The 12,501-nt window shown below is 40.0% G+C and overlaps 4 protein-coding genes across 4 annotated transcripts; 3 read left to right on the forward strand and 1 right to left on the reverse strand.

The window, feature by feature from the left end:
* Positions 1–814: 814 nt before the first annotated feature.
* Positions 815–2,221, forward strand: LOC104880891 (glycine-rich cell wall structural protein 1-like). Its single transcript, XM_010659044.1, has 4 exons — positions 815–864; positions 973–1,228; positions 1,780–1,867; positions 1,935–2,221. The coding sequence occupies exons 1-4, from the start codon at positions 815–817 to the stop codon at positions 2,219–2,221; spliced, it is 681 nt and encodes a 226-aa protein (XP_010657346.1).
* Positions 2,222–4,925: 2,704 nt separating this feature from the next.
* LOC104880892 (glycine-rich cell wall structural protein 1) lies at positions 4,926–5,909 on the forward strand. Its single transcript, XM_059741290.1, has 2 exons — positions 4,926–5,418; positions 5,473–5,909. Exons 1-2 carry the CDS (start codon positions 4,926–4,928, stop codon positions 5,907–5,909), a joined length of 930 nt encoding a protein of 309 aa, XP_059597273.1.
* A 1,834-nt stretch (positions 5,910–7,743) lies between these two features.
* LOC109123467 (glycine-rich cell wall structural protein 1) lies at positions 7,744–8,886 on the forward strand. The gene has a single exon (XM_059741291.1). It carries the CDS (start codon positions 7,744–7,746, stop codon positions 8,884–8,886), a length of 1,143 nt encoding a protein of 380 aa, XP_059597274.1.
* Positions 8,887–9,824: 938 nt separating this feature from the next.
* Positions 9,825–12,073, reverse strand: LOC100244731 (pentatricopeptide repeat-containing protein At5g66520). Its single transcript, XM_019223293.2, has one exon. It carries the CDS (start codon positions 12,053–12,055, stop codon positions 10,025–10,027), a length of 2,031 nt encoding a protein of 676 aa, XP_019078838.2. The 5' UTR covers positions 12,056–12,073; the 3' UTR covers positions 9,825–10,024.
* Between the last annotated feature and the right edge of the window lie 428 nt (positions 12,074–12,501).

A 12,501-nucleotide genomic window follows, 5' to 3' on the forward strand; every position in this document is an offset into this window, starting at 1 on the left:
AATGAAAAATATAAAATAAATAGATAATAATTATTAATATTTATTAAAATAAATAATTCATTTTTATTAATTTTCTTTTTAGGTTTTGTTAGTGGAAAATATAAAATAAATGGACATGACTGGTAATATTTATTAAGGTAAATAAGTATTTCACTTTTATTAAAAAAGTGTTTTAGACTTTTTTTTTTTTAATTTTTGAATTAAAAATATAAAATAAATAGATAATGATTGATAATATTTATCAAGGTAAATAAGTATTATAAAAAAGCTAATTTGAATTGATATAATAATAGAATATTAGTTAAAATAAATATATAAAGAATTTATTAAATTGATTATTTAGAGGACACCAATGCATATAAGTCCTAAGATAAAAAAGGTCCCTAGATTTATTATTTAATTTAATAATTTAAAAAATAAAAATATTTATTTTTATTTTTTAATATATATTAAAAAAATTTATAATTACTTTTAATTTTAATAAAATATAAATTATATATTTATTATATTATCAATTCAATTCAACCATTATCCAATCATTAAATCATTAACAGCTAATTTTCTTGCTTCAATGATTGATCAACAGCAATGACAATCATAAAAATCCTCTTTCTTTTTCCAATTAATAAGTGGGGTTCTCCAGGACCATGCTTTTCCTTTTGAGAAAACAACCCAAGATAGAGATAGATAATCAAGGAAGCGTCGGTAACTAGGGTTGACTCGTCTTATAAGTTATCAACTTATCTGTCATCAAAGTCGTCTTTGACTTCTATTTTCTCATTTAGGAGACCCAACGGTTCCAACACAACCATTAATGGCAGTGGAATATAGTAGGTTCGGAATGGGCCAATTGGCTAATGAGATGTAAGGGGAGATTTTGAGTTCCATAATCAAGCAAAGTGGGCTAAGAACAATCCCTTGGCAACAAAGAGTCATGTCTCTGAGATGGTTTTGTGTGATTTTTTTCTTCAGCATTGTCTTCCATATGGGTGCAACTGCACATGCGGATGGCAAATTGCATAAAACTAGATTTGGAGGTGATGGTTGCCGTTTTGGAGGTCGACGAGGTTGTGGTGGCGGCGGAGGGTTTGGTGGTGGTGGTGGAGGAGGAGCTGGTGGTGGTTCAAGTCAGGGTGGGGTATTTGGAGCTGGGGTGGTGTTGGTGGTGGTGCTGGTGGAGGTGGTGTTGGAGGTGGGTCTAGTCATGGAGGAGGTTTCAGAGCGGGAGGTGGTGTTGTAGGGACCACCCCTAAGCGTACACGTGGTAGACCATCCTGACCTCACAAGGCACTCATCTGATGGACACGTGACACATCCTACCCTCTGTCTGGACGTTCAGTCCGGACTCGATAGTTATCATCCCAAATAGGATCCCTGACCATATTTCACAGAGCAATCAGTACTCATTTCGCCAAAAACATACTTAACAGAACATTCCCAGGTCTTTTCAGATGACCTGCTACGCCTTGCCCTGTGTTGCCTGCAAAGTGAAAAGATAAGTGGGATGACAAGTCATTCCCCCAACAATCTTTGTCAGCCGCTTGTACGATAATGATTGCTCTGCCACTCTTTAAACACTATCATGACCGCGAAAGTCAAAGAGTCTCCCTATCTTCAAAGTGACAGGGCTCTAGACATTATAAAAGGCCCCCGACGACCCAGTCAAAAGGGAGGTAAGCATTCCTCAGAAACGCCTAAGAATACCAATATGCTGGACCGCCAAACTAACAAAAGCTTCTGAGGGTGTGTTTGGACCACTTGTCCGGACATCTTTTGCAGGAGAATGGAAGGAATCATCGTTCTCAGTTGAGGGGGCGAGAACTTCAAGGAGTTACAATGTCTCTAAGTCTTCCCCGCATCAACAGGTGTAGGTGGTGAAGTAGGAGGCGTCGGTTGAGGGGGTGGTGGTGGTAGCGAAGGAGGTGGTGGCACAGGTGGGGGGTTTGTCCAAGGGGCTGGATTTGGCGTAGGAGGAGGCGTGGGAAGTGGAGTTGGGGGAGGAGGATTTGGAGGAGGAGGAGGTGGTACTGGTGGAGGATCAGGTCATGGTGGAGGTTTTGGTGCTGGCAGAGGTGTAGGAGGTGGTGCTGGTCAAGGTGGTGGAGCTGGAATTGGCGGTGGTGGAGGATTTGGAATAGGCATTGGCATCGGCATTGGAGTAGGAGCTGGAGCTGGCCATGGCTCTGGTAGCGGCTCCGGCAACAGCAGTGGGGGACGGTGAAAGAGAGTGGTCTTCTGAGTTCCCAAAATCACTGTACCAAACTAAAAATAAATTGTTTTGTGGTATTTCTTAGTGGCTTAAAATGTGAAACAAATTCTGTATCACAAGTTTTTATTGCTATAAAGGTTCCTTCACCCATATTCCTCCATTTGTTTCCATTCTTCTTGGTACAGTCCGTATGGATATTAATTTGCATCCATTGATGTTGTATCCAAAAATGAAAATATCGAGGTAATCACGAATATATTAGTATTTCGATTTTACGGATATATCGGAGATATATCGATAGATATTTTAGAAAAAAATATTGGTAAGCCTAAAATTGATCAAAATTCATAAAAATATAAGAAAAACCTCATAAAAATGTAATTAGAAGTATAATAATATTTTAAAGTTGTTTTATTAAATAATTTGATATATGTATAATATTATTTATCATATTTGATAATAATATCCTATGCATCGATAAAAATATGAATTTTATAAGTGTACATTTATTATTAAATTACATTAAATATTATTTCATAATAATATTATAATATTTGATTATAATATGTCTAATTTTAAAATACATATTATTATTAAAATTATGATCTATTTAATTCAATAAATTGTGATATATGTACAAAATTTTAATATTTAATTAATTATTAATTCTATTAAAAATATTATGAAAAAAATTATCATGATAATTTTTATATTTTTGGTAATCAATTAAAAGAAATTTTTGCATTTAATTATAAAATAATTATAATTAATTTGCTCTTTAAAATATTTTCTTTATATAATGACTTTAAATATATATATGTTTAGTGCATAATATTTAATAAATGCCAAACTTGCCCTAATGGTAAGTAAACTGAACCCCAATTCCCTCAACAGCAAAAGGATATTTTTTGAGGCACCGTAACGCATTTGACTGTCATTGACCCATGTTGATCATATAATATATAGGGAAAAATCGTCGATATATCGCGAGATATCACCGATTTTTTGGGATTTCTCTCGAAATTTCTTAATATTTTCTTCCATGGTTGTATATGCCCAAATTAAACACAATTATCATGGGGTTGACTTCATAATCAATTTCCAGCGTAACATTGTAAAAAGTCAAATACCATTGTCTAGAAGGATTGTTTAGACCTGGAGGAGATTTATTTAATTTATAAACTTTATCATGCAAACCTTTTCCGTGAGACCCTTTTGGTTGCTTCACATCTATATCTTGCTTTTGAATAGATATCACATCACAACGAGAAAGGTTTTTTTTTTTGGGTATTCATGCTGCCTAATCTTAGTGAGATGAGTTTAAAATCTATTTTTAAGCCTAGTGCAAAGTTAAGTATTATATTTTCTCGATCTCATTATATATAAAATTAATTTTATTTAATTTTTTATTCTCCTATTTTTAACAAACAAAATAATGAAAAAGTTATTTTTAAACATAATAAGTCACAAAAATATAATATATTTTTATAAAATATATTTATTCTTAATATAAGTAATTTTATTTTTATTTTTTAAAAATAAACAAGATAAAACAAGACAAGAAAGAGAAATTCTCATACTACAATAATTTTTTTTTTTTGAGTGAGGATGTGAATTAATTTATTTAAATGGGACAGGTCGAGATGGGGATATCTCTCCCAAATCCACCTTCTTGTGATCCCTGAACTACCTCTTGTTATCTTTATGTGGTTGGAATGCTTATAATGCCTTCTTTCCTCCTCATCAAGTGCAAACGCAATAAGAAAAGTTATCCATGGATAAATCTTTAACCAAACAATTTATGGAAGTAACAGCTGAATCCCATGATGATGGAAGACTATTAAGTATGGCGTAAACTTGCATTTTGTTAGAAATGAGACTGTTCGAAGAATAAACAGATCTTTGGCAATAAGAAGCAGGTGACTTACAAGATCCACCACTTGACCTGTATCTTTTCCCATTGGTAAACCACTAAACCTTTCAAGCAAAAGTTGATATATACCATCAGCTTTCTTCCCCATTTTTATTTTTTTTAAGACAAACTGTGTTTAAAACACTTTCCAGACCAACAAAGTTTTCAGCTTGGTTTCTCCTCGATAAATTGGAAGAATTAAGCTTGAAGGTTTTAAAAGGGATATAAAATCTTAAAACTAGTAAGAAGTCTGAAAACTGAAAAGACAAAAAGACAATTCTTTTCCTCGATAAATTGGAAGAATTAGTCTTTTTCCTTATTTTGTTTTTTCTTCTTTTCATATATTTACTTTCTTTAATCATTATTTTTCTAATATTTATATTAATATGCCCTGCATATGTGATCACATGTAATGCAAAATGTGAGCACATCCCTGTGTATATATATGGTAGGATAGAAGGAATCCTTTGGTAGTTTTTGCCATAAAACTCACTTTGAACCTGCGTTTTGACTCAATAAGGTCTGACTGTTCAATTAGGGATGAGAGAAATATGTGATGGGTTTCGTCGGTAGGGTTGACCAACTTCACAATCTAAATAGCAGAGTCTTGTTTGACTTTCATTTTCTCATTTAATTTTCCCTCCATATCCCCAACGGTTCCATAAAAAATCAACAGTCGCTTATTAATGGCAACAAGTGGAGAAATGTATGGTTGGCCAGTGGGCGAAGCTTATATAAGGAGAGTGGTTTGAGTGCAAATAGCAAGCAAAGTGGCTGAAAACCTTGCATTGGCAACAAAGAGCCATGGGTGTTTCTCCAAAATGGCTTTGCGTGATTCTTTTCTTGAGTGTTGTCTTCCATATGAGTGCAATTGCACTTGGAGATGACAAGGTTGATAAAACTAGATTTAGGGATGATGGCTGCCGATTTGGAGGCCGACGAGGCTGTGGTGGTGGTCGTGGTGGTGGAGGAGGGGGAGGGTTTGGTGGTGGTTCAGGAAAAGGCGGGGGATTTGGAGCTGGGGGTGGTGTTGGTGGAGGTGGTGGCTTTGGTGGTGGGGGAGGAGGTGGTGTTGGGGGCGGGTCAGGTCATGGTGGGGGTTTCGGAGCTGGTGGAGGCGTAGGAGGTGGTGCAGGAGGAGGTGTGGGTGGTGGTGGAGGCGGGGGAGGAGGAGGTGGAGGTGGAGGTGGAGGTGGAGGTGGTGGTGTTGGCGGTGGTTCAGGTCATGGTGGAGGTTTCGGAGCTGGTGGAGGAGTAGGAGGTGGTGCAGGAGGAGGTGTAGGCGGTGGTGGTGGAGGTGGAGGTGTAGGAGGAGGTGGAGGTGGAGGTGGTGGTGCTGGGGGTGGTTCAGGTCATGGTGGAGGTTTTGGAGCTGGAGGTGGTGTTGGTGTTGGTGGTGGCGCTGGAGGTGCTGGTGGAGGCGGTGGCGGAGGTGGTGGTGGTGGTGGTGGTGGTGCAGGCGGAGGATCAGGCCATGGTGGTGGCTTTGGTGCAGGAGGCGGTGTAGGAAGTGGTGCTGGTGGAGGTGTTGGAGGGGGAGGAGGTTTTGGAGGAGGCAGCGGCGGTGGTGTAGGTGGAGGATCAGGCCATGGTGGTGGATTCGGCGCTGGTGGAGGTGCTGGTGGTGGAGCCGGTGGAGGTGTAGGGGGTGGTCATGGAGTTGGAGGCGGCGGAGGAATTGGAATTGGAATTGGAATTGGGGTTGGAGTGGGAACTGGAGCTGGAGCTGGAGCTGGCCGTGGCTCTGGAAGTGGCTCCGGCAGTGGTGGTGGTGGTGGGGGAAAGTGAAAACGGCTTTGGCATCCAAAACCAGCATATAGCATAATGGAATGAGTCATATTTTAAGTTTTGAAATGATCCTCTGTATTGCAATTAAGTTGTTTGTGTAACAATATCCCTTCCTGTGTTTTCCTAATAAAAAACCTTTCTTCCCCCTATTTCCATTCTTTCCTTCATCTTTCTCTTTACTTTCTTTTGGATTATTACCATTCATTCACCCTTTCATTGAAGCACCCAACATTATCCACTGTTTCCAAATCATACTCAAAAAATTAACAACTCAATTAGCACCAAGTAATTCAACGCCCTTGGTATAATACATTATGTTTGGTTCTTGGAAAGTACAAAGGAAATAAAAATATGCTAAGAAAAATGAATTTTTTATGTTTGGTTGTCTTATAAAATATTCTATAAAAAAATTTAATATAATTAAAATTAGTTAGAAACTTATGCATTTTAAAATTATTTAATATTTATATTGATGAGTTAAAATAAATAAAATGAGTTTGAAGTAGCAAATAAAAATAATATATCATTTTTATCTCTATTTTTTATTTTCTTTCACTTTTTCTTCTCTATTTTCTTTCCTTTACATTTTCCCGCCATTTGGTTTTCTAAAACAACTAAGGAAAGCAACAACTCCTTGATTAAAATTTCTTGGAAAACCGATATGATGGTCTAAAGTAAAGCAATGTATAAATTCAAATTTCATAACAGGGAGCTTAATATTGTTGAAGCAAAAATGAAACAAAGGCCTCTTTCCATGCAAAAGCCAATATGCAAGCCTGATGAGTCTGTTAATTATGTTTAATTAGGGGATAGCGCAAGTGGGCCTAATCCAGATGGTTAGCTTAGTTGAGATGGAGTTTTCCATACTTTTTTCCTTTAAGAAAGCATGGGAATTTCTTTATATTTTTTGTTTTGGAGCCAAACAGATGTTAATGCTCAAGAAAAGGGTGGGGTATGTGAGAAGTAAATGGAGAGAGCTTATCCCTAACACCAAGAAGAAATGTAAGGTCTCATTTGGATTCACTTCCATTTTTTTTCTTTTTTGATTTCTTATATATAAAATACAGACTAACTTCCATAAAAATTACTTCAAAAAAGTTTAAATTTTTTTAAAAATCATTATTTCTTAATGCAAGCTTCTAGTTTTGTATTTTACATTAAGTGTATCCAAAAAGACTGGCTTTTGCATATCTGCTAGCTTTAGAGGGGCACAACACATCCTGGGTTTTGAGGAAGACCAGCTAGTCTTAAGTCTTTCAATGAAAGAGTAGGCTGAACCCCATGGAATGGTAATAACTGTCAACTTACTGCCATCTACAATCAAAGCTTGCAGCAACTACAATCAAAGCTTGCAGAAACTACAATCAAAGGTTACTAGCATATATATATATATATATAGATATGCTAGATAATTTGAGTTTGGGAGCTCAAATGATGTGAAATTTAGGATATCTCTCTTCATTACAAATCCTAAAAGCCATTAGAGTTAGTTAACTTGTAAGCAGTCAAACCCAAAAATGGTTGTGAAGACTCACATTCCTTACCATTTAGGAAAGTAAGATGAGAGAAAGAAGGGAGGAAGCGTCGGTCAGCTTGACATACCACCTTACATTATATGTACCACCCAACTCGTCTTTGACTTCAATTATCTCATTTAATGTTTCTCTCCGTAGCCCCAACTGTTCCAAAGCGCGTCAAAATGAACATGCACTAATTAATGGCAGTGCAGTGGAGGAGTGGAGAGTTGGGCAGAGGGTAAAGCTTATAAAAGGAGAGTTTTTGAGTGTAGGGATCAAGCTAACGGAGCTGAGAACCTTCCCTTGGCAATAGAGTCATGGGTGTGTCTCCAAAATGGCTCTCTGTGGTTCTTTTCTTGAGCATTGTCTTCCATGTGATCGTAGTTACGCTTGGAGATGGTAAGGTTGACAAAACTAGATTTGGAGATGATGGTTGTCGATTTGGAGGACCTCACTGTGGTGGTGGCCGCTTTGGTGGTGGGCGTTTTGGTGGTCGTCGTGGTGGTGGATTTGGGCATGGTGGAGGTCTAGGAGGAGGGGGAGGGCTGGGGGGTGGTGGTGGATTGGGGCATGGTGGAGGTTTAGGAGGAGGAGCTGGAGGAGGAGGAGGATTTGGTGGAGGTGGAGGTGGAGGTCTTGGTGGTGGTTCAGGTCAAGGTGGGGGATTTGGAGCTGGGGGTGGTGTTGGTGGTGGTGGTGCTGCTGGAGGAGGTGTTGGTGGAGGTGGCGGCTTTGGTGGGGGTGGTGGAGGTGGTGTTGGAGGCGGGGCAGGCCATGGTGGAGGGTTTGGAGCTGGTGGAGGGACAGGTGGGGGTGCTGCTGGAGGAGGTGTTGGTGGAGGTGGTGGCTTTGGTGGGGGTGGTGGAGGTGGTGTTGGAGGCGGGTCAGGTCATGGTGGAGGTTTTGGAGCTGGTGGAGGCATAGGTGGTGGCGCAGGAGGTGTTGGTGCTGGAGGTGGAGGCGGAGGAGGAGGTGGCGGAGGCGGAGGTGGTGGGGTTGAGGGTGGTTCAGGTCATGGTGGAGGTTTTGGAGCTGGAGGTGGTGTAGGTGGTGGAGCTGGAGGTATCGGTGGAGGAGGAGGTGGTGGTGGAGGAGGTGGGGGAGGAGGCGGTGGTGCCGCTGGAGGATCCGGCCAAGGTGGAGGATTCGGAGCTGGCGGTGGCGTAGGAAGCGGAGCTGGTGGAGGTGTTGGAGGGGGAGGAGGATTTGGAGGTGGAGGTGGTGGTGGTGTAGGTGGAGGATCAGGCCATGGTGGCGGTTTCGGCGCTGGTGGAGGTGTAGGAGGTGGTGCGGGTGGAGCTGGTACAGGTCTAGGTGGTGGAGCTGGTGCAGGTCATGGAGCTGGCGGTGGAGTAGGAATTGGAATTGGCATTGGCATAGGCATTGGAGTAGGAGCTGGAGCAGGTGCAGGACAAGGATCTGGTACTGGCTCCGGCAGTGGTGGTGGCGGAGGACGGTGAAAATATCTGTGTCCACAAAAGTCTTTCCCACATCGGAACTTTGTTTAAGTCATAATATCCAGTAAAAAGAGGGTATTCTTCTTACTTCTTGAGTAATTCAAAACAAGTTTGCATGGCAGGTTGTTATTGTTTCATTACTGCAATTTCTGTTTCTCTTATAAAAGGAATTCATTCACCACAAAAGACCCATCTTTTTTTTCTAGTTCTCCCTTACTCTTTCCTGAAACACTTCATTCATTAACCATTTCAATGGAGAATAGTAGTATATATCCACCGGTATTTTTCAAGCCCTAAAGGGGTACCTAAGGGGGAGTTTCCATGCAGCATAGCACATGAAAGTTGGAAGACCACATCTCATACTTGAGATGAGACTATGCTATGGAAAATGACTTGAAAATGAATTCATTTAAGCCAGTATGTGGTCCTCTGAACTGGTCATTTCACCCATGGCAAAAAAGATGGTTCCTAAATGACCCACCAGACTGACCCTTGATGTACTCTTTGATCTAATTTCTCCCATTTATTGTCTCCCAAAAGACGAGACTTTTGGCATGGGACTTGATAAATTAAAACTCCATCTACTCATGCACAACTTGTTTTGAGGGGCATTTATCATGCTCCATCTAACCACCCACAACTTCTTGATATTTTAGATCTCACTCCTATCTGCACAACTGTTAGGGCTATTGTCAGAAACCTTAAAAAGGGATGATGCAATGCATCAAAACATTCAAACATATCCGCACATTTACAATGGGAATGGGCTAAGAAGAGGCCATACATACTCCAGAAGTTTTTTCTTGACAAAAATCACCATTCTGGACCAGTTTTGCGCTGTCTATGCCAAAACTTTTGCCGCTGACTTCTTACCCAAACCTAACAATGTAGTATAGTCCAAAAACGATCATCATAGATCAATATTACAGAACTCCTTAATAAAAAAGAATATGAAATTGGAGCATTTTCATATTAATTTTTTGTAGAATCCATGAGACAATAAAACAAATTATGTCAGTGGAAAACCACTCTTGCCAGAAAGGGGAAAGAAAAGTAACTCTTTATCTCTTTGTTTAACATAAAGACAAGTTTCTAGAGTAATCAAGTGTATTCCCTACAAAGTGAGTAATCCAACCATGGTTCACCAGAAATCCATACAAGAACAAGAACCATCCCTGAAATGATGAAAACGACATCTATCTCTTACAATTATTTCCCTGTTATAGATCTTTGAAATTAGCTTGGTAGCAGAGTGGCAATCTGCACAAACCCGAAGATTTTTTGTGATCCTAATGGTTGTCCCTGGATCAGTCTTGATTAACCCAAATGCAATGGCCAACTTTTCACTGTGGTGACAGAGTGCGGTTTCCTTCTCCTCCTCATCCATATCCAGCAATACTTGACCAGTATCAGGCTTGTAGCCTGCAGCCTTTAGTTCTTGGCTCATTTCACCCAACTTGGCATAAATCATTTCAAGTTGTGGATGGGAGCTATCACCAGCAACAAATTCATGAATGGTGTCCCCTAAATCAATGAAGCTACAGCCAGGTGTTTTACTAACCTGTCGTTCTCTCATCATTCTCCTCAGCTCTGCTACACGGTCCCATCTTCCACAAGCAGCATATATATTTGAGAGCAGAACATACCTCCCACCATGGTTTGGATCCAGCTCAAGCAATCGTTTTCCCACTTGCTCACCTAATTCTGTATCCCCATGGATTCTACAAGCATTGAGAAGGGCTCCCCAGATTGCAGAATTGGGCTTAAAAGGCATGCTTTTTATCACAGTTTGAGCTTGATCCAACATTCCTGCTCGGCCATACAGATCAACCATGCAACAATGGTGATGGGCATTAGGTTTTAAGCCATAAATACTTGTCATAGAATGAAAAAAGCTACATCCTTCATCAACCAATTTTGAATGGCTACAAGCATTCAAAATGCCAATGAAAGTTACTTCATTGGGTTTTACACCCTGCATTTCCATTTGAGAGAATAGATTCAGTGCATCCTTGCCTTGACCATTAATAGCAAGTCCATTGATCATCGCGCTCCAGGCCAATACATTCTTCTCTTTCATCTTATGGAAAACCTCCAATGCTCTTTCCACACTTCCACACTTCGAATACATGTCTATCAAAGCTGTACCTAATCGAACAGTTAATCTGACATTCTTTCTTTCCATATACCTTTCAATCCACTGCCCTTGTTCCATTGCTCCCAAATGAGCACAGGCAGACAAAGCATTCACCAGAACACTTTCATTGGGCTCTATCTTCTCCCCCATCATATCCTGGAAAAGGCCCAACCCCTCCTTGAAACGACTCTCTTGCACATATCCATTAATCATCACACTCCAAGAAACAACATCTCTGTCAGGCATAGCCTCAAACATTCTACGAGCAGACTTGAAAACACCACACTTCAAATACCCACCTATCATTATATTCCACGAAGCACCATCACATTCAGGAGTTCTATCAAACACAAGTCCTGCAGACTCGATCAAACCACAAGAGGCATACATCTGAACCAAAAAATTTGAAACAGACACCTCACTAGACCACCCTAATTTGAACACATGAGAGTGAATTGCCTCACCCAACCGAAGAGACGGGATCTCAGAACACGCCTTGAGAAGAAGAGGAAATGTATGAACATCAGGAAAAACAACGGAAGACTCAGTCATTTCCGAATAGAAGACAACAGCATCAATGGGGTTGGGGCTAAACGCGTATGCCCGAATGAGAGTGTTAGCTATAAAGATATCAGGTTTTCGGATTCGGTAAAAGAGAAAACGGGCATATGGGATTGAGCCATGGGGAGATAGAGCCGCAAAGGAGAGGATTCGAGACGCGACGAAGTTGTCGGAAAATATACCGGTGGTGATGGTTTGGGCGTGGATTTGGGTGAGGTCTTTGAGGGTTTTGCAAGACGAAAGGTGGCGAAGAATGGGGTATTTGCAGAGAAGCTGAGGCGTTGGAATCCAAGGTGGGTTTTGGTTTTGGAGGTTTGATTGAGAGGGGAGAGAGAGAGGTGAGACTGTGAATCGTGCTGTAGACATGGCTATTTGGGATGACAGTTGAAACTGAAATTTGAATTTTAGAGGGAGGGATAAATAGAGACAATACAACGACGTCGTTTGGATTTCTGCTTTGCACATGCCTTTCATCCAATGTACCCATACGACGTCGTTTCCGCCTTTTCTGCATTTGCACACAAATACACAATCCTCCAACTCCAACGACGTTGTTTAATCATCCGTTTCTTAACCAAATTTCACCATTAAAAACGACGTCGTTTACATTAAGCAATATTGTAGGCAGACTGATCCTTCCAGTGCTCTTTTCCTATAAAGCGGTATCATAGGTCACCCACCATGCTATTAATTTTATTTTTAATATTAAATTATAAATTTAATTAAAATAATATAAAAATTATCCAAAAAAATTAAATTATCCCTTTATTCTCAGGATGACCCACAAATCAACGTGTGTACATACACCTTTATCATTACCGCCGCAAACTTTGACCATTGCTCTTACAATTCTTCTCTCCATAAATACGACGTATTAATTATTCAATATTTCATTTAATGATTTTATTGTTTTTGTATAA

The sequence above is a fragment of the Vitis vinifera genome, chromosome 12, assembly GCF_030704535.1.
Source record: "Vitis vinifera cultivar Pinot Noir 40024 chromosome 12, ASM3070453v1".
In the NCBI taxonomy this organism is placed as follows: Eukaryota; Viridiplantae; Streptophyta; class Magnoliopsida; order Vitales; family Vitaceae; genus Vitis; species Vitis vinifera.